Here is a 25,757-nt window from a genome sequence, read left to right as displayed (position 1 = left end):
TGTGAATGATATGAGCAACACATCTCGAAGAACAACAGTTACAAAGGTGAGTAAACTTGTTTTCTTCTTCGAGTGCTTGCTCTATCCTCCCTATAGGTGGACTCCCAGCCTTACTAGGTGGTTGGGCGTCGGGGAGTGAGACGCTGCGGAAAGCAATGGCCGCTGCACGGAGGCGTCGTCGTCTCACGATTGGTCAACCAGCGCATAGTGCATGTAAAAGTGTGCAACGGACGACCAGTGCCGCACCGACATATGTCCTGTGATGGGACTTGGGCAGCGAAAGCAGCGAAGAGGCCTGAGGCGCCGAGTAAGAATGGGCGGTGATCCGGCCAAGCGGGACGTGAGCCCATTCGTAGCTATGTCCGATACACGATATTACCATGTGAAATCGCTGTGAAGTTACGCGGAGCCCTTTCATACGCTCTGCCACCGCTATGAATAACTGGGCGCGTGAACGTCTGAAGGTTTGTCTACTGATGGTAGAATGCCACGGGCCCGGCGGACATCCTAAGGTGTCAGCTCTGGTCAGGCGGCATGTGGCGCCTCGGGAAGGAAGAAGACCGGCGGAAACATATCTTGTTAGATGAATGGGTGAGACAACCTTGGTAGGAAGGCTGGGTGTTAAGCTGCACCTTATCTTTGTGAAAGATGTGTAAGGGGGTCTACGACCAACGACGGAGCTCGGATACGCATCTGGCAGAGGTGATAGCTACCAGGAAGACGTCTTCCATGACGATATAATAAGGACAGGTTGCTAACGGCTTCAAAGGGGGGCCCTGGTCTAGAGCACCCAGGTTCAGATTCCCCGTAGGGAAGGAGCTTTTACCGGAGGGTAGAGTCTTCCAATACTTTTAAGAACCTGAAACGATGGGGTGTGAAAAGTAGAAAGACCGCGACTCTCCAGATGAGGTGGAGGATTGCGGCTAGATGGACCCTAAATGGAAGAGAGGCTAGGCCCTGGGCCTATGAAGATTAGAGCAAGTAGTCAGTTACTACGAGGACTGGAACGGCAGTAGGGAACCATGGAACTCGTTGCCACCAGAATGAGAAAGAATCGCTTCCACTTTGCGAGATACGTGGCCTTGTAGAGGTTTCCTGTACCTAAAGGATTGTGGGACCTCGCGGGCACTGGCCGCTCAGACTCGTTCAACCAGACAGGAGCCACGCCGTCAGGTGTAGGGGACGGGGTCGGGGCTGACGAAGCCTGCCGAATCCTGTGTTATAGTCCGGGTAAGATGTAGTGGATATGAGCGCCAGGAAGGTCGAGCAGATTGGTTGTACCCAATACCTGTCTCGGCATGCGGAGGCGATCAGATCAGCTATGGCCTTGTCCCTGCGTACTTGAGCAGGACCCTGTGGACTAACCGGGACGGGGAAACGCATACAGGAGACCCTTGTCCATGGAATTGAGAAAGGCCGTGCGAGAGGGAGCCCGGGGCGGCCCTGCAGGGAGCGAACATCTGACACTTCCTGTTCTCCTTCGAGGCGACTTAGGTCTTCTGGGAAAGCCCCTTCCGGAAAACAGAAAACAGAACGTCCGGAACGGATGGACCATTCGTGTGTCTAGGAACGACGCTCAGGGGTCGCTGACGTTGTCCGGACCCCCGGAGGAAGGAGGCTTCAAAGCGATCGACTGGGGCTATGCAAAAGCCCACAGTTTCAGAGTTTCTTGCAAAAGGCGGAGAAGATCTCCTGCTTGTTTTATATAATTCTGGCCGTTGGTGTGTCCGTGAAATGGTAACTCAACGGCCCTTAGACTGCTCGTGAAATGCCTGGGCGCTGCCAAGCGGACCGCCCTGAGCTCTGCGGACAGTTGATGTGGAGTTGGAGCTCTGCAAGACCAAAGACCTTGGGTCTGCAGATGGCCAAGCTTGCGCGCCCCACCCATAGAGGAAGCATCCGTCGTCAATGGATAGCGAGGGTTGAGGCGGATGAAACGGACCTGGACCGGCACACACTAAGGCGGGGTCAGCCACCGTTGAGGGAGCCCAATGTGTGTGATGTATTGAAACTATCATGTCCAGGGCATCCCTGCGTGGCCGAACGACTGAGGAGGCAGAGTTGCACGGGAGCGCATTGCGTAGCCATCGCGTCTTTGTCACAAAGGTGCACACAGCCATGTGACCGAGGGGCCGGGGACGGCAGCAGTTGTGGAAGGCATGGAGCCCCTGAACAGAGAAACTATCGCTCTGACCGTTGAGGAGGCCAAGTGGCTGTTGTCGATTGAGTCCCGCCGTGCTCCCTATAAATTCTATTTCTCCATTGGTGAGCAGGATGGATTTGTTCAGATTGAGATCAATCCCAGAGATGAGAACAATCTTTGATGAACTGTACCATGCCCGGTTACCTGGGCCTCGGAGCCCCTCGAATCCGCCATCGTCGAGGTAGGGAAAGACATGATGGACGACACGGAGGTAGGGCCGCGAACCCACCCCCAAGCCCCTCTCCTCCGCCCTTACTTGCCATTACATTGGTAAAAAACTCGAGGGGCTGAGAAGGGAAGGCAGAACCGCAAAACTGGTAGTTGACGACGGTTCACTACGAAACGAAGAAACCTCCGTTGTGCGGTGGGTAGATCGGCAATATGAAAATATGCGTCTCTCATGTCGAGAGCAGCGTTACAATCTCCCGGGATCGAGGGAAGGAATGAATGTCCCCAGGCATACCATGCGGAACTTGAGTTCCTGAGATGCTTGTCAGAGCTCGCAGGTTCTAAGATGGGGCGGAGGCCGCCTTTCGCCTTGGGAATCAGGAAGTACCTGGAATAGCACCCTTCTGACTCTCAAGGCCTCTGAACTTCCTCTATGGCTCCCAATGCCGAGGAGCTTTGAAACTTCCTGTAGGAGGAGTTGCTCGTGAGAGGGGTCCCTGAAGAGGGACGAGGAGGGAGGGTGGAGGTGGGGTCGAAAGAAACTGAAGACCGGTAGCCACCTTCCACCGTGCTGAGAACCCAGCGTCTTTGATGTTATGGTGGACCAGGCAGGGAGAAAACGGCGAGGAGCGGTTGGAAAACGGAGCTGGCTCCTGGGAGGGAAAATCGTACAGTGTTCTCGACGGCGCACCTTCAAAAGCTAGGTTTCGGTCCCGCTTTGGGGTTTGGCGGGACGGAGTTGTTTACCCCCTTGAGTGCAGAACTGGATCTACGAAGAAGGTCCTGCCTCTGCGGCCTGGAGAAGTCCTGCCTTGTCGAGTTGGGTGGGTAGAACCGTTGGCTGGGGACGGAAGGCCGTCTTGAGTCTGCGCGTGTGCTTCCCCAGCGAGCGCCATTATGACGCGATTTGTCTTTAACTTTGGAGGCGAGGGTCTGTCTTCTGAGAGAGAGACCCTGGCCATCAAAGGGGAGGTCCTGTTATCTTACTGGACCTCTGGCGGTAAGCGGCGCTTCAGCACGAAATGCGCCTCCATAGCACCCTGATGCAAAGAGTTCTAGCTGCGGAGTCTGCTGCATCTAAAGAGGCCTGAAGCGGAGGTCCGCGGCCCCTTTTACCCTTCCTGCAGGGAGCGCGAGACCTCTTTGCGAGTCTGTGGAAGGTGGTCAGTAAATTTTCCACTGGCTCCCAAGTGTTAAAGTGTAACGGTCAGTAGGGCCTGTTGATCGACCCTGAGCTGGAGCCCAGCAGAGTAAATCTTCCTGCCCAGGGAGGTCATGCGGCCTTGCCTCTCTGACTTGGGCGCAGGGCTTGTTGACCATTTCCGCTCTCGCTCGTTGATGATTGGACCACCAACGAGCAAGGCGAGGGTGAACATACAGGTTATTCGTACCCCATGCGACGGGGACCATGTATTTGCGCCTCAACCCCTTTTGCCTGGGCGGCACCGAAAGCCCGGGGTTGCCATATAGTATCGGCTCGTGCCTGATGGTACGAATGAGGGGAGCGTACTCGGGGTTGGGCCTCCGCATGAGAGGATTTAGTGACACCAGGTCATCCACCTCAGGACTTCCTCTACGGGTAGGTTTATGTAGAGCAACCCGCCGTAGAAGTGCCTGGTGGAGCCCTGACGGTCGATAGGCGGTCTGTGGCTCTGATGTGGGATGTTCCCGCCACAGCCTCGTCCGGGGAAGAATGAGGACGGCTCCCGGGACCAAAGGGTCTTGAAGGGACTTCTTGGTCCGGTGGGGCATCTGCGACTTGGTCAGGGTGTGAGGCGCGTCCCGTTCCATAGTGTGTCCGCAGGTGGTCTGTTCACCGTTGACTCAGTGATTGCCCTTCGGTCAGAGGGACTGGCGAGGCGAAGCTGGTGATGCCCCTGGCTCTGGTGGTATGCCCACGGATCCAAAAGGCCATTGCTGAGGGCTTGAGCTTCCGATCCCCATAAGACGCCGAGTCCCATGGGAGGAAACGATGGTTGGTGGGTGGCCCGGCGGGGCCGAGAGTGGGAGATGATCGTCTCTACGGCCAGGTGAATCACCGTCCACCTTGTGCCGGGGAACGAACTGGAGTCCCGCTTGGTTGCTGTGAATGCGACCGGACACTACTAGCACGGTGCCGGGAGATCGACCGGTGCCGGGCCATTCCACACCCGCCCTCCTTCCCCTCTGTCGGAGTAGCTGGCAAGAAGGAACTGAGGAGCGGTCGGGCCGGCAGGGCTATATATCAGCCGCCATGGCGGCGCCACTCCAGGGGGCGCCCTGCCGGCCCACCGAGTGTTGCTAGGGTAAAAGTTTCCGACGAACGTGCACGCGGCGTGCGCGCACCTACTGGAATGGATATGAGCAACACATCTCGAAGAAGAACAGTTACAAAGGTGAGTAACCTTGTTTTATTTTGTATTAATAACAAATAATGATAAAATTGATTACCACACCTTAGTTCCATTCATGAGAGAAATTGGACAAATACCATGTTTATATTTTTTCTATGGTTCCAGAATTAAATTCTTGATTTTAAAATCTTTATTTGTAAGCTCTGTAATGATGAATAGATTACAGAAATTTCCTTTAACTGATGTCCTGATATTGTTTTGGCATTCATTGAATCGCATTCTGTGTTTGGTTTTTGCTGCTAGCTGACTGTTTGTTTGTCCAGATATTTCATAATGAAAGCCAATTTTTGGCTTTCTAATGGTACAAACAAGGTGGCTTTTTTTTGTCCTTTTATGATGAGGCAAGAATAACGAAGTAAAGAAGAGCTAACAGTTCCATGTAGACATGAGTGTGGGATTTCCTTTGTGTGTATGCTAGCTCCGAACAGAATCCTTTGTTGGTGGGATGTGCACTTAGAAACCTTAAGCAAACGTAGTTTTTGCATGACGTAAATAGCAGGTTAATGCAAGTTTCAAACACATGCCATAACAGCCAAATATCACACAAATCCAAGTGCGTTTGGCTGTTCATGTTCATGATTAAATCCCTTGTACTTCTAACATATAACCAACCACAAATGTGCATGCCAAAGGGTAGCTATAGAGAGAGGGTGTGTGTGGAGAAGGGATGGCAGGTAAGTGAGGAATGGGGAATTTGGGCTTTATGTATGAAGAGGGGAAGTGGTGTTTTATGTTGGGTGACAGGTAAAGGATGAAAAGGGAAGAGGAATTGCATTCTGAAGCCAGGTCTACACTACAAACTTACACTGGTATAACTATGTTGCTCAACAGTGTGAAAAATCCACACCCAGGAGCAATGCAATTATACCGACCTAACCTCCAGCATAGACAGTGCTATATCAATGGGAGATGCTCCTGTCGACATAGCTACTGCCTCTTGCAGAGGTGGATTAATTACGCTGATGGGAGAAGCTCTCCTATCAGCGCGTCATCTTCACTGAAGCACTACAGCAGTGCAGCTGTGCTGCTACATGTAAGTACAGATCTGTCCTGAGCAACTACTGGATATTTGAGCGAAGTTTCTCTCTGCATCTCCATCCCAGACCCCCACATCAATTTTTGCTTTTTTCCCTGTAAACCCCAGCTTCCCTCTCAGCCCCACCCCTGCCAGTACTTCTGTGTGCTGTTTTATAGTGTACGTGGGGAGCTGACATGGGTTTGTGAGCATATGGGAGGATGGAGGTTGGGAGGAATGGATCAGAAAAATTGGAGACTTAAAAGGATAGCCTTATCCCTAAGTTCTCAGCCCCCCAGCCCTGTTTCCTTGCTCTATGCTACCCTTGTAAGAATGGTGGCCTAATGCATAGGGAACTGGACTGAAACATGAGAGACCATGGTTTGGTTCCTGCCTCAACCACAGACTTCCTTTTGAGACCTTGGGCAAGTCACTGAGGGCTTGACTACACAAACAATTAGTGCATGAGAAGCTAGGGTGTACTCTACCATAGCCTGCTGCCATTTGATCTACTGCCATTTCAAAACAATTTTAGTGTGTGGTAGCAGACTCCACATGGACAGTTAGCATGCAGCAGGCTAGTGCAAGATAGTTTTACACCACAACTTGTCATGCACTGTTTGTAGAGAGAAGCCTTTAGTCTTAGTCACCTGTGGTACCCTGATCCTCAGTTTCCCATCTGCAAAATGAAATAAATACCTTCTTATGTCACTATGCTGTTCTGAGAATAATATCCATTAATGCGGGCAAGGCGCTCTGATACTACAGTGACAAGTACTGTATGAAAACCTAGATAGAGGCACCAGAGGAATAGTCAGTCATTTTCTTTCCCTCTACACCAAATCTTCAGAATTATGAGAGCTACTCCTGGTGCTGCTGTCCAGTGCTTCTTAGAGCCGAGGCAACAGCAATGAGCATTGCTTCTGTCTCCCCTACCAATAGGTACCACAGAAGCTTCACATATCTCTCACTCCTCAGCATCTCTACTGAGCAGAACTGGTAGTAGCCACCAGAATATTGGCTTTTCCTTAAAATCGGATTGGTTATGTCAAACAAGGGAATGATTCTTTCTGTGTTTAAATTTTAAAAGGGGCCTGGTCCCTTTGATGGAATATTTGGAGATTGTAATGACTGATTCTTCAGCTGGAACTGACCAAAAAATGTTTTTTTTATGCAAGTTAGTAAACATTTAACCAAAGAAAAGTAGCTCTGTTGTCCCAAGCAGTTAGTATGTTATGTTTGGAGACTAAATTCAGTAAAGTAAAATATATAGGGATTTTAGTCAAACTTAAAGTTACTTTCATATTTGCACTTTTAACACTTGAGCATCTATGATGCCTCCATGTGTTACCCTGAACCTAAAGTCACAAATTGTTCTGTAGTGTATGAATACTCTGTTCTTTTCTAGCTGCAGGTGTGCACACATTTTCATTTAGATGTTGTGGTTGGAGTCTTTAGGAGCTTAGACACTTGGAATTGCGTGTGCGTCACAAATTTATTTTTCTTTAATGTTGTGTTTCAACTGAGATCATTTTATTTCTATTGCATGACTCTTAGATGCAGCAACTGTTATTGGAAAGTATTTTCTGAATTCTAAATTGATTTTTTTTTTTCCTGCAGAATCTTTTAATGGGTCCCCTACAAGCAGCATAAATTTGGTAAGTGCTTGGGCTTTTTTCAACATTGTAGAAGCCTTATAAAATAGTTCAAAGTATGTAGGCATGAGGGTTTTGATTTTACTGCAGTTGCTTTTCTGAAAACATAAGCCTACCTTCCTGTTACCTGATGAAGCAAACCTAAAACTGTTCATTTATCCACAGAATACAGATTTACTTTTCAGCCCTTTCTCTGTGTTTTAAAACATGAACAATTTATTATTCTATCTCTCGTGGAAATGACACATTCATCTACAGTTATTTTTAATGTATGTAGAAACATACATTCATTCCTAAATGATTTCCTAAATAGGTATGAGCTTAGGTGGAAATGAAATACTTTTTACATTGATGGAGCACCTTGAAACCATGCAAATCTACAAGGAATAATTTTTTGAAAAATAATACACCTATGAAATTGTAAGGTTGCTAGAGATTATTAGCTTTCAAGATATGGCTTGAACAAATTTAGAAGTTTGTAAATTAAATTCTTAATTGTGATTTACATTAGTTATACAAATAATTGTTCAAAATATATAAATCTCAATCTTGCAGATTTCAGTAGTTTCCTTTTAAAATAAGTTTTGAAATAGTTAATCAGAACCGAAGAACTAGTTCAATTATTTGACTCCTCTGTAATATTTAATAAATACTTGTACCTATAAAGTTTGTATGTGTTCTCACTATGTGAAGGTAATAGTTACGATAAACTTGTTAATCATACACTTTTGAGCATCTTATCTACCCTTTTGCCATTATTTTTTTCCAACAGGACTTATTCTAACATTCGAAATCCACTGAGCACATTCCACAGCTTCAATCCACAGCCATTTAAAAAAAAAATCAGCCTGCCCAAGTATGCTTCCTCCTTTTTCCTCTCAGTATGTTCCCCTAAATTACACCGGGCTGAGACCCGAGCAAGATTCAGCTGTGCTCCTGTGACCGTTTTCTGTACATAAGTGTGGTGACTTTGAAGCCCATCTCTGTTCTCAAGGAAAGAGATGGGAACCTTATGCACTGGGGCTCAGCCCTTACTTCAGGTCTGGAAAGACCTGAAATCTGAATTTGAAGGCATTACTTTTCATGCCTAGCAAATGTTCTAGGTTGTTCTTTAGGGGATTCTTTGACTCTCTTCGAGTCTCTACGGTGTGATTCATCATAGCCTAACTACCTGGCTTTAAAGGCAGAGGGATACAAAAACTAGTCCCCACAATTAACTTGAAAGCTAGTCAGTTTTAAAAAACGAATTGAAAGTAGTGTATCATTCTACACATATCTTGGAGTTCCTCTGAGAATTTTTGTGGTTTTGCAATCATATTTTCCTTCTTCTCATCTGTTATATAAAACACACAAAAACAGGGGAAACTGGCTAATCAGCTGTTAAAAGGAAATGGTCTCTATATAAAGTGCCATCAAATACTTAAAATAAAAACTAGAGAAAAATATTTCAGCTGAAGTAATCTGACTGTAGCGTGTACAGTGTAGGGTATAAAATTTCACACAACTGTGATTTCTATATTGATTCTTCTAAAAAAAAAAATAAATCAAACATTTCCTCAATAGTTTTTCTGTGTGGTAGTGGTGGTATTATTTTATTAATATTGGTAAATCGTGAATATTTGATAGGGGTAAGGAACGATGGATTTATTAGTCTTTATGCTTACCTGCATAACTTAATCATAGCTTCCCCAACCATAATTAGTGCGGCCACCCCAAACTAAAGCAGGTATAAAACTTTGATAGCTACACAGTTGTGTTATCTGCATGTTTGTGAATTCGATATTTAACTTTTAAAATATCATTTACTCTCTGATTATCACATTTCATAATCTTATTGTAAAAATGATTTTCTCACAGTGTGTAAAGGACATGTTAGTGGTGGAATATGCTATTTTTAAAAGGTCTGCATATGTGGAGGAACTTTTTACTTTCTTAGGTTTGTAACATTTAATGCTATTTCTGGTTTGCAATGCTTGTGCAGGTATTTGAATACCAGTGGATTTTTTTTTTCTGGCTGAGTTCCATGTGTGGAATATATGTCTCCTCAAATAATACAGCTCCCTTTTGTCACTTAGTTACATAAAGCAGAACAATCTATGAATAGGAAAAAAAGTTACTTCTAAGGTCGCTGACTTGCAATGTTTTGTAGCTCATGGCATTAAATTAACTGTCTTCGTGACAAAAATTTTTTTGCATTTGGATTAATTTGTGCTTCACTAAATGTAATGCGTATAAGAAGTTTTTATGTAAAACTACTAATTTTAAATGTCCTAATATCTCTAACAAAAAACCCAAATAACCCTACCAACACCTCCACACCTTCTTACCTTATTGTGGTAAATAATCATAGAGTAACCATAATGTGTTCGGTTTACTTTCATTAATCAATGCACTTCCCAGCATGGCCAATCTAGTTAAGTGATTGCTACCATTTCCATTATAAAACTACGTTTTTAGCAGTTTATAACTTGATCATAAGAATGTATTTCAGACTTACTTGGAGGACAGTCTCAGCCTAAGAGCTAATTTTTGTAAATCAGTTGTTTTAGATTCTAGGTGGTTAGAGCAAAGTATATTTTTTTACCTTATGTTTAAGATAATTTTAAAATACAATACTCATGTATCTTAACTTTTTGCAGTTGATTTATATTGTAGATGAATCTTATTGAAATATATTCTAATGATTTGAGATGATGTACAGAACCATTGCAGTTACGTGCACAATAACTGTTTTTCAAATTGTTATACAGATATTATCTAAATGGGTCCATAATACAGAATTTACACTGGTGGTGGTAGTGGTGTTTTTTTTTACATCATATCTCTTCCAGAAGTGTGTGCTCTTGTCTCTATAAAAATTGCACAAATATTAGCTTAAGGGGACTAAATCAGGTTTCAAAGCTACACATATACAGCTGTGAACATAAACTAGATATCTGTGCACACATAAAGCTGTTCAGAAGTGTAACTGGTTACTAGTTTGTATAGATGAATAATATGCACTTACACATGTACACCTAATGTGCACATTTATTAGGGATTTGAAAATCTGGACATAATTTCCAAAGGAGGCAAGGATACCAATATGTGTAAATACCTTTAACGTACTGCTTCTGTCTTCCCTATTTTTAAGAAATACAGTAACATTAAAACTTAATGTCTAGAGCGCCATTCTCTCTTTTTTTGTGAACACAATTGTCCCCACACGTTTTGCACTTGCAGATAATTTGCAGCCCCAAATCTAGTTCATTAGAACCCCTTTCCAGAGAGTAACTGCCCTTCCCTAGCTGCCAATCTCTACCCTCTTGCTAGGTACCTAGCTTTCTACAGTCCCTGCCTGTTCCTGCCCAGGTGAGCCCATTCCTCCTCAATTAGCTCCCTGGCTTGCAGCCTAATTAGTAGCTTGGGACCCATCTGGCCCCACGAAATGCATGCAAGGCCATTGTGGGGTGTATACCTCAATACACATGGGCACTTTCGGGGGGCACAGATTGTGAACTGGGAGACAAGGCATCAACCCAACTGACAATGTACTCCTACAAATGACATAAGGGAATATGCCTCTTGCTGAGGAATATTTTGTCTACTCTTAATTCAATTAAAAGGATGATGTTCTTTCATCCAGTCCATCAACTTGTGTAATATTTTTTACTTATTTTGATAGAAAAGAGAGTAGTGTATCATGTGAAGTAACAGTATATGACATTTATTAATTTTTGATACCAATATCTACTATGTTTATAATATCATTTTGGATTGCAAATGCTCTATAAAAAGAGGGTACACGTAGATCAGATATGAGGCTAAGATTTAATGGGTATTTTTAGTAAAGTCATGGACAGGTCATGGGCAATAAACAAAAATTCACTGCCCCGTGACCTGTCCATGGCTTGTATGATATACCCATGACTAAATCTTGGGTGTTCTGGGGGGCTCCAGGGCACCCGCTGGTGCTGGGTTGAGTGCTCCAGGGCTCCTGATGGTGTTTGTGGGTGGTGGCTCTAGAGTGGGGGCAGTATGGCTAGCCCTGGGGGGGCAGTACAGCTGGCCCTAGAGTCAGGCACACCAGAAAGCACAGAAGTTATGGAGGTCCCAGAAAGTCATGGAATCTGTGGCCTCCGTGACAGACTCGCTGCCTTAATCAGATGACAACCTAAATCTGTGTTAATATTTTGGGGGGGGGGGCAGGAATAAGGCTAATAGATGAAGGTGTGACAAATGTAGTGGTGGTGGTCATCAAATTGTTTTTTTGTTTTGGTTTTTTAAGATAGCGAAGATCTAATAGAAATTAGTAGAAATGAAACTTCTAAAATAGGGGATCAACATGAAAACAGAAATTGTAGTTTACAGATGTTGGAAGTAATTACAATTTGTTTATAAAACTGTTCCATTCAAAACTGAATTAAGAGCTTTAAAATTAAATGAGTAGGTGAATAAGCAAAAATCTCTTTCCTAATAGAGGGGTATACTATGATCTTTTTCTTCTCTCCAGTCCTTAGATGACCTTTCAAACGTCTCTTCTGATGAGTCAGCCCAATTACATGCATACATTTCAGATACTGGTAAGTGACTTTATTGTAGTGATGGCTTACTTCTCTTTTTTCCCCCCCCCCTGTTGTTTTTGAGCTTCTGCTGTTTAATACACATTTTTTATTTTAATTAATTCTAGTGTTCTAATGTTAGTGAACTAATTATAGGCCCCCTTAAATTGTAATCCTTTTTCTTTCCTTTCTGTGTCTTAAACATTTGTTTTCATGTTTGTTGCTGATGAAATCATTGTAATCCAGAGCCTCATCAAAGTCATATTGTAGACAGTGCACCTAATGTACTAAAATGGGAGACCTAGTTGTACAGCATATCATACATTTCAAAGTCTCTCTACCACTAATAATTAGACCGTCCATTAATTTTAATTCACTTGACTAATGCACAGTTCCTTACTACTCTTGATTTTATTTTATTTTAAAATTTAATTTATCTACTTCTTGCAGTTGTCTTTTTTCAGTCAAGCAAATCCTGTTCTCAAGTATTCTCTTGTGTGCTATAACATCTTCAGCAATCTTGATGCAAAGTTTAAGTAAGCCAGACTTTTACAGCTAGAGGAGCTAAATCTTATGCTGCAGTAAGTGTTAAGAATGGTTCTCATATTAGCTCTTCAAAAATTAATGAAAGTTTAATTGCTGTTACAGTTAAAATATAGGCGTTCAATAGGATTGCTCGTTAGTGGTATCAAATGCAGCATATCTTCTGTTCATGTTATGCTGCAGTGGTAAGATTGTCATTGTTTCTTCATTTGATCTTATTACAATACTAATGTTTGATTTTTGGCCTGGTATCAAGGTGCTATTGGGAAAACTGTTAGTATTTTATTCTTTCTTGATTATTATTTTATTGCAGACAACAGTTCCCTCAGTGCATTTGACGGTTTCACTATATGGATACTAAAACTTTTGCAGTGTGATATCTTTAAAACCAGAGATGAGAAGTGTGTATCTTTGTATGCCGTTTAGACTTGGTTATTGGGTTGGGAGGTTTTTCTGTGTGCCTATGTAGACTTTAGTGAGAGTCCCCTTTTATTATACCAGAGCACCAGCTCCACTGTAGTTAGAAAAATATCTTTTTCTTTTACATCTTGACTTCTCTAAGTGCTCTAAAATCCTCACAGTTACTCAGATTGCCTTGAGATTTTGTTTTCCTCATGGGTGGAACAGGGATTGGTCAGTGATCCAGTTTGGAGGCTTTTTGAATAGGGAGTTCCTGAGGTACAGCCTCCCAAAAAAACAATTTTTCTTAAAGTGGTCATGTTTTAGTGATTTTTTTGTGCATGGATAGAGATAAACTAGATCTCCATACCACCAGCATCCCAAACACTTGAGTTACTCCAACATAATGCATGCCACACCTAGCAATTCGGGGAAAATCAAATTACAACATTATTACCCAAAGAGTTTGGTTCTTGGACATGTCATCTATATAAGCGCTTGGTGGCACACCACAAAGATTATGTTGTGCATGCAGAGAGAGCGAAGCTAGTTAACATGTTAATGCCTAAGTCACAGGAACTGAATGCCTCAAAGGGGAATGTTCCAACCATCAAACCAGGCACTGAGAGTTCAAATCCAACCATTGGCAGAAATCTTAAATTGTTAAAGAAGGCATCTGGTTCTGTCAAAGTTTTTTGTTTTGAGGAAATGTAGTCAAAGTACAGCAGGATATTCAGAAGGTGCTGAAACTGTTTTTGAAACAAAAATAAATTACATGTGCAAATGTTTGCTGGGAGAGGAAAGTGGCGGGAAGGATGGAAGAGTTTTGGGGAATGGAGGGGGGAGTATTTAGAGTGCAGCAAGGAGACTGGGATTATGGGGAGGGGTTGGAACACTGGGCAGTGAAAATGGGAGGGTGAGTGGCTTGGGGAGAATAGAGACGGGGCACCTGTCAACCTGACATTTCCCTCCCATTGTGCCAGGATCTGGGGTCAGTATCAATTGGGGTGGTCCAAGCTGTTGTGTGTCACAATCTTGGAGGCCCTAGCCCATGTAGAGGGGATCTGACCTCCCCCACACCTCCCAGTCTTCTCACATGTGAGCCTCAATATGGGGGAACTTAACCTCTTGGGGGTGTCAGCAGTTCTCCTTGCCCCACCTCTGTGAGCTGGAGTCTGGATAGTCCTGTCTCTCAGTGGATCTCTGAGCCTCTCTCCTTGCCCCTATATAAGCAAATATTTTGGGAGGGAAAGGCTGAAGGTGATGCAGATTTAAATAAGATGCACATCCACCCTACGTTGGGTGGGGAGGGCCGGCTGTGGTGTGTGGAGGAGGGACGGACTGGGTGGGCCTGGCACATGGCTGGGGAAGCCTGGCAGAAACAATGGCAAGTGTGTCCCAGTTAGGGTGGGAGTGGGAGTGAGGGGCCTTCCTCAGTGTGCAGATCAGGTGACATAGCCAAGGTAGCTTGTGACCCTCCAGTAAATTGCTCTCTGTAATGCGTGTACACAGTAGCATAGGGCAGGGGACAGCAAGGAGGAACTTGTTAAATGGTAATACCTTCTAGAGCAGGAGTGGGCAAACTTTTTGGCCCAAGGGCCACATCTGGTTGGGGAAATTGCATGCAGGGCCATGAATGTAGGGTTGAGGCAGGGGGTTGGGATGCAGGAGGGAATGTGGGGTGTGGGAGGGGGTGTGGTGTGCAGGAACGGGCTCAGGGCAAGGAGTTGGAGCAGAGGAGGAGTGTGGGATGTATGAGGGGGCTTAGCAGGGGGTGCAGAGGGAGGGGCTATGAGCAGTGGTGCAGGGAGGGGTGCGGAGTGTGGGAGGGAGCTCAGGGCAGGAGATTGGGGTACAGCAGGGGGTTGGGATGCAGGAGGGGTGCGAGATGCAGCAGGGGGATCGGCAGGGGGTTGGGGTGCAGGAGAGTTGTAGGATGCAGGCAGGGGGATCAGGGCAGGGAGATGAGTGCGGGGTGCGGGACGGGTTTGGCTCGGCGCCACTTACCTGGAGTAGCCCTGGTCAATGGGAGCTTCGGCGGAGGTACCCACAGGCAAGGGCAGTGCGCGAGCCCTCTGCCCCCCCCCATTCCCCCAGGGGCCACAGGGTTGTGGTGCCAGCCGTTTCTGGGAGCAGCAGGGATCCGCGGCGCCCGGGGGTGGCAATCCTGTGGGCTGGATCCAAAGCCCTGAGGGGCCTGATCCAGCCCTTGGGGTGTAGTTTGCCCACCCGTGTTCTAGAGTGCCAACTACTAGTTTAATGAGATGGAAAGGTGAACTGGAATTGAGGATGGTGTGCATGGTGGAGAAGGAGATATAGAAGGAGACAACACATCAGTCTTCTCTCAGTTCCTTTAAAGTTATTGTAACTTTCATGTAACAAAACTGTCAAGGTTTTGGGACATAAACTATGGATGAGATTTCTCTCACTGCTCTTGTTAACAATTACACATTGCAAACATTTCAAAGCGTAACCATTATCCCTTTTTCACTCAAACAAAATACAGGGTGGAGGAGGAGTATTGAGGAATCACATAGCAACAGTGTGGACCGGGACTATTACTAGCTTTGTCACTGGTCTGCTGGATGACCTAGGACAAGTCATTTCACCTCTCTATGCCTTTGTTTCCCATCTGTAAAATAGGGATAATGATGTCAAATTCTTTGTGACGTATTCATGAAAATCACTATATTAAATTACTCCTGGGGGAATTCTCTCTCACTGCACGTGCTCAGAATTCTTGTCCCCCACAGATTTCTTTGCTTCCCCGCAGAAAATGATTTTCTGGTGGGGAAGCAAAGGAAGCCACAAAAGCAGTCATGTATCACTTCTCAACAGCACAAATGTGTTGTTTCAGGCATCCAGAGCAGCCAGCAGAGAAGTGAATCACTAGGGGGAAGGGAGGGGATGGGGCACCCTGTGCCAGGCTCAGCTGCTAGCCCCAGCTGGGCTGGGGAGGACGGGACTTCCTCTTCCCCCCCACCCCCTCGAGGAGTGACCAGGGCTGAGTCAGACCCACCCTAGAAACCTCTCCAGCTGCAGGAAGCTCCATGCTTCCGCCCCCTCCCCCCCTTCCTGTCCTCATCACTCCTCAGCTGTCAGGGGAGGGTTCTCTGTACAGAGCTACTCCCCCATCCACCCAACTCCTGTGCATGTGGACCCACCTCATGCCCAGATCACCCTGCCAATTGTCACCCCTGCACCTAGCCCCCCCGCTGAACCCTGCACTCAAACTTCCCCTCTCCCCCCCGCCAGCAAGCCCCACAGCAGCTGCACCTGGACTATCGTGACTCACTCCCTCCACCTTGCTGAGCCCCAACAAACCGGCATCCAGACACACACCCGGACACCCCCGTCCTTGCTGAGTCCTCCAAACCCAGACTACCCCTGCTGAGCCCCAGCCACCTTCACCTGAACGCGCCCCCCCCCCCCGCAGAGTCCCATTGCCTCTGCACTCAGAACCCATCCCCCAACAAGCCCCTGTTCATTCAGATTCCCCTGCACCCTCTATCAAGCTGCACCCAGATAGCCCCACACAGAACCCTATCACGCCACACTCGGGTCTCCCCACACTAAGCCCCTTCACACTTAGATCTTGCTGGGCTGAGTCTGCCTGCCTAGTGTGCTTGGCATGGAGTCCTGTGCTCCACACTGCCATGCTGGAGCCTCCACATTTATTTATTGACAACATTTGCAGAATTTTGCATAACTTTAAAATATTGTGTGCAGAATTTTTATATTTTTGGCACAGAATTCGCTCCAGAGTAGTAATAAAGCTAAGAATTTTTTCTTATCTCGCCACAGTAGCATATTCGCAACAAACTGAGAACTACAGCTGCTTAAATGACCACTGACTCCTCATAGGATATCAGGGTTGGAGGGGACCTCAGGAGGTCATCTAGTCCAACCCCCTGCTCAAAGCAGGACCAGTCCTCAGATTTTTTGCCCCAGTTCCCCAAATGGCCCCCTCAAGGATTGAACTCACAACCCTTGGTTTAGCAGGCCAGTGCTCAAACCACTGAGAGATCCCTCCCCTCCTCCTACCAACAAACATTTCTCTTTCTGTTTAAAAAGCTAGTAAATTCAATGGCAGAGTTAAGGTTGCTGTGTGATACGTTGTGCTCTTTCAGAACATCAAGTTCAGCAAAACTCAACCTTCTGAAACCTGAGTACTCATAACTGCAGCTGAGGTCAATAGAAGCTCTGTCCTGAACATATGAATTTCTATAAAATGTCAAATAAGGTTTTTCAATAGAGCACCCAAAATTAGTTGACACTTCTGACAATATTGGTTTTAATCTCAGTGCCTCAGTTCCTTGTTTATAAAATGGGAATAATACCTCCTTATTTCACAGGGTTGTAGTGAAAATAAATTCACAATTATTAAGACATGAGGAAAGAATTTCCAATGAGGAAATTAATATTTCTGTATTCAGAAAGGGTTTGGATAGCGTGCAGTAAATAATGCTACACACTGAATGATGAGGATAAAAGAAAATATTGAATAGTTTCCCATTCAGTAGGCATGTCCTTTTTGCTCATTGAATGAGGCAGCAGTCCTGTGAAATAAATAGTATGTAATCATGACTATATCATAATACATATACATAAAGAGGAAAAATTAAAGTTGCAGTGGTAACCTTAATTCTGATATTTTGTTGCTTTTGAGTGCTTGACTTTTTGCAGCCTGAACATTCTTCTTACATAGTTTTTAATCTACTTTCCTCATTTTAAAATTGTAAAAAGAAACATCATCATGCGGAAACATATCAACCCTTGTATGGACCTTCAGCAATGTTGGAATCTCTAGATCCACCACACTATTCTCTAACACTTGGGGTAATGGAATACCTGGTAGCAGTAGAATGCTGTTGTCTTATGTGTGTACCTGTTACTAAAGTGGGTTGGAGATGCACCATTTGCCAGTGGATTTCGCAGATGTTTTCTAGACAGCAAAATAATGTTGAGACTCAGGAATAGTATGTTCAAGTCCAGATTCTGCAGGGAAGTGTTTTTTAGTGGTAGTAGACCTTTTGCTCCTGTCTCTCCCCCCTCTTCACCCAACTTCTCCCTCTCTCCTTTTCCCCCTGTCCCACGGCAGTTCCTGCCCTATTTCTGCCCCTCTCCTACCCTCCCACTTCATTCCCCCCACCCTTCATTGAGAGGACAGGAAAGACGATATCCTTTCTCTTACTTCCTGTGCCCAGTGCTACAATGGCTCCTGGAAGCTGCGAGGAGCAGTTGCAGGATAAGTCTTGCACAGCCCCTATATTCCCTGGATGGGGCATACCCATGTATTCCGTGGGAATGATATATGTGCAGTCCTTAGGCCATTTGGGGCTATGAGGGGATGGAACACATGAAATCATATAATTTAGCTTCCAAGCTCTAACAGGTTTCTATTGATCATGTATGAACTGTGTTTTTTTCTAAAGGCTTATGACACAGCCAAATTTGGGTGAATATTTTTGAGGATAACAAAAACTGCTTCCCTGGCACAAGTGCTACCCCCTGCCAAATTTAAGGTCCTTGTTCCATGACATGGCCATGCTAGAGCTTCTTGATGAATGGTTTTAAGATAATTTTTTAACATGGTCAAAATATTTTTTCGGTACCATTGTTCTCAGACTCAGCTGAGCTGTTTTAGCTGAAACTTAAAACAAAACGAAGTTCTAACCCAGATGGTCTAAGTGTGGCAAAGTTATAAGTAACTGAAAATAGGGTCTTATAATGGAAAGTGTCAAGCAACTTTATCTATAGGCATCACTATCTGCACCTCGCCTATAATTGCATTTCATCTTGAGCTACTTGACTCCTTAGCTTGAGGCGCATATATATATACAATGTATAATTTTCTTCTAAGCTAAAGAATCATGATTACACAATATCGGAGTCTCTGGAGGATGCCACCTACAGAGGGTTTATTGCTTACATCCATTTTTGTATCCAGGTCTGTCATTTCAGATGTTTCCATTTCATGTCTCGTGTCCTTTCGTCTTCCTCCTTGTTTTGTGTTTCTCTTCCCTCTTCATTTTTGTTTTAAATTACTAGTCTATGCTGACTATAACCCATGTGCTGTGGCAGGAGTATGCAACGACCACGGCAAGACATATGCACTGTATGCGATCACTGTACATCGGAGAAATCCAACTAATGAAGAGATATGGAAAACGTATCGTCGCTACAGTGACTTCCATGACTTCCACATGAGAATAACTGAACAGGTAACTGGTCCCATAGAGACTGTTTAATCTTATGACTGTTTATATCTTTGACAGGCATGGTTGTGTCTTAGCAGCTATAGGATTGTTTTAGAATTGGCCACTAAAAGTTCATGTAACTTTGTCATTTATGTGACCTTAATTCAGGGGTGGGCAAACTTTTTGGCCGAAGGGCTACATCTGGGAATAGAAATTGTATGGCAGGCCGTGAATGCTCACAGAATTGGGGTTGGGCTTCAGGAGGGGGTGCGATCAGAAATGAGGAGTTCAGAGTGCAGGAGCGGGTTTCTCGGGTGAGGGAGTAGGGTGTGGAAGGGGGGGCGGGCTCGGGAGGGGGCTGGGGTTGAGGAGTTTAGGGTGTAGGAAGGTGAGCTGGGTTGGGACCAAGGGGTTTGGAGTGAGGTTGGAGTGCGGGAAGGGTTGCAGTCTCCAGCTGGGGGGTTGGGCACTGGGGATGCAGCGTTTGGGGTCCAAGAGGGTGCTACGGGCTCGGCTTGAGGGGTTCAGAGGGCGGGAGAGGGATCAGGGCTGGGGCAAGAGGTTGGGGAGTGGAGCCTCCTTGCCGCCCCTACTTATAGGAGCCAGAGTGGGGCCATGCCGCTGCTTCTGGGTTCCACGTGGAGTGACTGCTGATCCTGCTTCCCGACTACAGTGCCAGAACCCAGCAAGCCCCAGACCCATGCCCCCCAATATGTTGGTAACATATTGTGAGACTTATTCTATAGCATGAACACCATTTCCTTAGCTTGTCAGGCAAAACAAGTGTTCGTCAAGTATTTATTGAAAACTGTTGAAAATTGTATTAGATAATGAATTTCAATTATTTGAATTTGTGCTCTTGTGTAATATATAATTGCATTTTCTCATGATTAATATTAAGGATTTGCACTGAGCCTTATACTTGCATATTTTTAAAAAGGAAATAGTTTTTTGTATATTAGTGATTGAAGCCTTTTTTGTATTTGGTCAAGTAAAGAATGCTTTTTATAGGTGTCTTTAGAATTCACCACCAAAGAATAATGAAAAAAATTGTATTATCTTCAGAATTATTTGGTTGACATGTTTTAATACTTAACTTTATGTAGAAAAATTAACGTTCACAGTGGAAGTGTAGTCGGTATGGAACAGTTCTTTAGTTCATTTGTTGCATTTGTCACAGAGCTTAAGAAATAAAAACTGAGCTTGGGAAATGGGCCATTTAGGTTTTTAAGTGAAATGCTAAGGATCTGTGAAGTCTAGGAAGGGGACAGCTGTTGGCAGTTCTATACACTATTAGACAATCTGCCTTTTATTGCCTTGCCTGTATTCTCATACTCTTAACCCCCATAAAATAAAAGAAAAAAAATGCAAAGACTTGTAATTCACCAGCTGGTACAAAGTAGAACTTGCTCACATGAATTAACAACACAATGCTTTTAAAGGAGTCAAATTCTTTTGAACCACATCTTAGTAGCAATTGAGATTGTTGACTCTATAAATCCTTTATTCAAAACTGTTGCTCTGTAGCATACATTTACTTGATTTTTTTGGTAACAGAGGTGTAAATAGGTTTAATACTCCTAATGAGAGTTCTCTGTTGCGGTGTCAGGCTTTATAGGGTCAAAATAACATTTTAAAATGGAAATGGCCAACTTCTTGAAGAGTAAGCACATTATATATATATATATATATATATACACACGCACACACTAGGAATGTAAAAGTTTAACTGGTTAACTGATAAGCTTGATGCTTATTGGTTTCAGTTAACGATTAAACTTAACTGCTGGCCCTGCATGCCTGGGGTCCCGGCTGCTGGGACCCCACGTAAAACTGCTGCAGCACCCCCGTACTTCTAGTTACCTGGTTAAACCTTTAACTGATAGAATTTTAATCACTTAGTTACTTTTTTTACATACTATTTACATCCCTATACTGTACTCATACAACATATATTTAATAATTTGTAACTGTACATGGGTTAAATATTTTTTTAGATTATAAAAACTGTTATCAGCGTTGGACAACTCTGACTCACCGACTAGCAGGGGATGTAGAATAATATATTTCAGTATATCAATTTTGCACTCATTTCTCTCTGTGGGATTAATATCTATTTAAAAAAAAAAAAAGACATAACACCCCCTGGAATCCATGAAGCTGAAACAGCTGTTAGGTTTCTTACAGCAGGGGGTAAAGATGTATAGTTGATTTTGTCCCCATGCTGATAAAATGTATTCTAGAAAAGTATAGTTTATACATATAGAGACACAGATTAAAAGCCCTGTGAAGTCAGTAATAGCCTTTCCATTCAATTGCCGTAGTCTCTAGATCACCATAGTTTGGGCTACAGTTTAAAGCAACAATATTGACACTTATAAATTCTTTATTTTTTAATTGAGTTTCTCAAAGCTGCAGATAAATACCCATAACATGTAATTATGAAAGTGTGTACAGAACAGGCTGTAAACCTGTTAAATGCTGTTGAGTATTAAAGTTAGCTAACAAATCTTGCTCTTTCAGAGAGTATTTCATTAATCTGCATATCTTCCAATTTTATAAACTATAAATATTTGCATACTATGGCCTTTCTTTTGAATCCACTTCTTAACCTTTTATAAATTATGTATTATCTGTTGGTGTTTTCAAGATCTAAAATCTTGAATCTATAGATTTAAAAAGCAACACTACCATGTATTACCATACAGTGAGATTTCCTATTTTAGCCATTTGGAAAAAGTGAGATATCTTAGATGCCATTGTGTGGTAAGTAACTTGTTAGTACCTATGATGCTGATGTTTCTCCTGTGCTGTTCAATATAGGAGTGTGCTATGAGAGTTCTATTACAGCTATCCTCTTAGTCTAGTGTAAGGTTCTTAAAGGACTTTGCAATAGTGGCATAAATTAAAGCAGCCCCTCAAGTTTTCTCACTTGTGCAGGGGCTTGCCAATGCTAGATCAGGGAGCTATAGCCAGTGACTTGCAGCCCCCCTGCACCCTGATTCACAAGCACATCTTGTACACATAGGAAACCTAGTCCTGTGGCCTTTGCCTTTTTATATTTAATTTTTAGCTATCAGAAAGAACCAACACATTATTAATAGAGACGCTCTAAAAACAAATAACATCCAGAGGTGGGACTGAATGGTGAGGAAGAAGTAAAGCTTTAATTATCCTGAGACAGTTAATCTCCTCTGTAGTGCACTGGTCTTAGCTGATTCAGAGCAGGCTAGCTTTGAATTAGGCCCATGTGGTAGCTTTGAATTAGGCCCAATATTTTATTATAAATAAGAGCCCAGAAATGAGTTATAGGTATTTGTGCCGTCATAAAGGAGGGTTGGGATGTTTGGTAACTCTTTTATTTTTCTTCAAATTTCACAAAGCTGGCTTGTGGCACTGGTTTCAGATTAAGCATCCCCACCCTAGAAGCAAAGGGCAGAGGATTTGTAATGAGTGACTGAATGGGAGGAGGGAGCTCAAAATTCTTCTGATACTGAAACCAGCTTTTCTAGGTGCATTAATAAGAACATCATCTTAGACCAATAGGGATAGTTTAGGTGTCTGTTTTGAAATGTAACTAAGTGATGAATCAGAAAATTGCTGTACATAAAATACAAATTTATAAAGATGTCTTTGTTTTTAAAAAAGTGCTTAAAGTTCTGATCTTAATTTAAAAGACTATAAAATAGTGTAGATATTATTTTTTAGTGTTTTTTTGGGTTGAGCTTCTGTTAGCATTTTTTGTTTTCTGACCTTCGTGCTGCATCTTGAAAATACTATAGGGTTGCTTCCAGTTTCTAGAAGCTAGGGTGTTAATAAATTCTGAGAAGTGCCATTGAAACCAACTAACCATGCTTGATAGCCTATTTTTCACTTCCAGGGCTTCTGATTAGTCTAGTTTTAACAGGGTATTTTGTGTCTGCTCTCTAGTAGTTTTCCTATGTGACACACATTTTTAGAGTGAACTAGACTTAAAGCCAAAAGGGAAAATGGTTCTACACAGCTCTTCCTACACATTGTAATTAGTTTAGAGCTGTGGGGAACCTTGCAGGGTTTGGTGGTCTTCACAGACTAAACCCTGGAGTTCACTTTGCAGGAACTGAAAATGAACCAACCCTTCCCTGTTTGATTGGACTCTAGAGTTCACACATCCTGAAAAAGACTCATTCCCTCATTCCCAAAGGTGATTCTTAACTAAATTCCACTTACCCCTTCAGAAGGCACAGATTGCTACCAGTCTCTTAAATGTTTCTAATAGATAATCTGGGTTTGCTGAGCATGAAGAGCATTATCTGAGTCTTCAGGTTCTATTTTTACAACCTTGAATATTCTAGGGTATTACAATGGGAAGACACTATCTCCCTAAAATACAAGGTCTTTCTGGAGGAGAGAAAAAACCTTTCCTCCATTAAAAGAAGTGGAATAGAAAGACACTTTAGCTTAACCAATATGTGTGCTGCTACCCTAAGCCCAAGAGCAAGTGATGGCCTCTGAGGTTTAGTGCGATAATGAAGGGTAACTCTGATTCCCAGAATCCACATGCTAAGAATTGAGACTTGATTGCCTAGCATGGGAATGCTAGAGAAACTGTGGATTCCTTTGCATGTGTGCTGTGTGTTATGGTTATGCTTATCTTGCTCTGGATTTAATGTGACAGTGGTCGCTTTCAGGTCTGGGGCTGTTTCACTTCTCTAACTGGTGTTGCTCCCCCAAAGATACAGTATGCAATCAACTATGTGACCTCCCAAAAGACTGTGGCATAGGCCCAGACAGTTAGAGTGGAAGCAGCAGTAGTAGAAAGGAGGCCACTTCCCCCGAAGACTACAGTGGTAAGCAGGGCCTCTGAGGACTTGTGGAGAATGGCAGCAAGCTGGCTGACTTGGAGAGGAGGCAGGAGGACGTTTTGAAGGGATTTGCAGATGCTCCCAATGTGCAAACCATATTTTAGTTCCTTCTGACTAATTCACAAAATATTAACTCTTAAACCCGAGCTCAGTTTGAGCAGATTTTATGATCTGATCTATGTGAATATTTTGTACAGTTCTAATTTAAAAAAAAGTGGGTGCTTCAAGTTGACACGTTATGCAGGAGTTCAGAATAGATGATGTAATGGTCCTTCTGGCCTTCTAATCAGTTAAAAAAACACAATATAAAAAATCTTTTTTTTTTTTTCTAGTTTGAAAACCTAGCAAGTATATTAAAGCTTCCTGGCAAAAAGACATTTAACAACATGGACAGAGAATTTTTAGAGAAGAGGAAAAAAGATTTAAATGCATATTTGCAGGTAAGTTCTTGACTAGTCCAGTTTCAAATTTTCCTTCATGTTTATGGCTGTCTGCCTGAACTAATAGTACTCCATCAGCTATTCAGTAAATTCTAGTATATGTTAATTCAGTCACCGTGAGATTGTCTTAATAAAATACCCTGATTTGGAACAACACAAGTATGTTGTAAATGTCACAGCTGAAGGTAAATGCTAAATTTAACTTGGATCATCTGTGTTTCAGTGACCAGAGCTTAAATAATTGAAGTATAAGTGGGGGGAACGCAGATGCCTAGTTTTAAGGTGTTAATAACCCTATTCTGAGTTGGATTAACTGAAGTAGTTTATCCTAATGACTGAAAGTGGTTTACTGCTTAAGGAAGGGTATCCCTCCTCTTATACTATAAATAGAACAGTAAAACTTTATTCTAGTTGTTAAATTTTCCCCTCTCACTGTTCGCTCAGGATCCTTCTTCATTTTCCCATTCCCAGCTCAACTTTCAGACTTAGTCTACATCTACGCTGCAGTTGGGGGTGTGATTTGTAGCTTGTGTAGATGTATCTGTGCTACCTTTATTTTAGCTATCTTGCTAAAAATATCAGTGAGGACATAACGCAAGCTGCACAAGCCTGCCTGACTCTCCTGGGTATATACTTGCTTGTGCTGCGTGCATGAAAGTCCACATCATCCTGACCTCGCTGCTATTTTTAGTGAGCTAGCTAGCTTTAATATAGCCTGGTACATCTACATAGGGCTGCAAATCACACTTCCAGCTGCAGCGAAGATGTCGTCCTGGTAATTTTGCTCAGCTTGACTGAAACAATATTCTTGTCTTTTGGTCATTTTTTTTTAAAGTGTTTAACCACTCTTTTCTTCCATTATTCTGATGCTGAATTCAGTTGTGTCATTTCTAAGTGACTCACTGATAAGACTGATCTCTAAAATTTTTGGCTCAACAGGGAACAGTTGTCTGAGAAGGTTTTTTGTTTCAGAGGGCACGTCTTTACTACCACGCTAAATCGACACTGCTGCTGTTGATGCAGCAAAGTCAATTTTGCAGGTCTAGTGAAGACATGCTAAGCCGATGGAAGACCTCTCTCCTGTCCATGTCTATAATCCACCTCAACAAGAGGTGGAAGCTTTGTCATCGGGAGAGCATCTCCCATCGACATAGTGTAGTGTGGACACCACTGTTAGTCGATCTAAGGTATATCAACGTAAGTTACATTAGTTACGTAACTTAACTACTGTGCCTTAGATCAACTTACAGGATTAATGTTGTCTAGGCCTAAGTAAAATTCTAAGAGGGAGTGAGAGTAAACAAAATGCTATGAAATCTAACAGCTGTTCAGATTGTCTAACAACCTGCATTTGTA

The 25,757-nt window shown here is 43.5% G+C and overlaps 1 protein-coding gene across 5 annotated transcripts in view; it reads left to right on the top strand.

Moving 5' to 3' along the window:
* Positions 1-25,757, top strand: part of SNX13 (sorting nexin 13) — a 166,640-nt gene that overhangs the window by 115,324 nt on the left and 25,559 nt on the right. For 3 of the 5 annotated variants that reach the window (XM_075062390.1, XM_075062389.1, XM_075062386.1), the window contains exons 16-19: positions 7,400-7,437; positions 11,927-11,996; positions 18,969-19,141; positions 24,294-24,401. In XM_075062390.1, the coding sequence (XP_074918491.1) occupies positions 7,400-7,437; positions 11,927-11,996; positions 18,969-19,141; positions 24,294-24,401 (389 nt within the window). The remainder of the gene's footprint in view (positions 1-7,399; positions 7,438-11,926; positions 11,997-18,968; positions 19,142-24,293; positions 24,402-25,757) is intronic. The other 2 variants (XM_075062388.1, XM_075062387.1) reach the window with 1 other exon arrangement.

The sequence above is a fragment of the Chelonoidis abingdonii genome, chromosome 2 (assembly GCF_003597395.2).
Source record: "Chelonoidis abingdonii isolate Lonesome George chromosome 2, CheloAbing_2.0, whole genome shotgun sequence".
Lineage (NCBI taxonomy): Eukaryota > Metazoa > Chordata > Testudines > Testudinidae > Chelonoidis > Chelonoidis abingdonii.
Note: the sequence above shows the minus strand (reverse complement) of the source record. Positions and strands in the feature narration are given on the sequence as shown.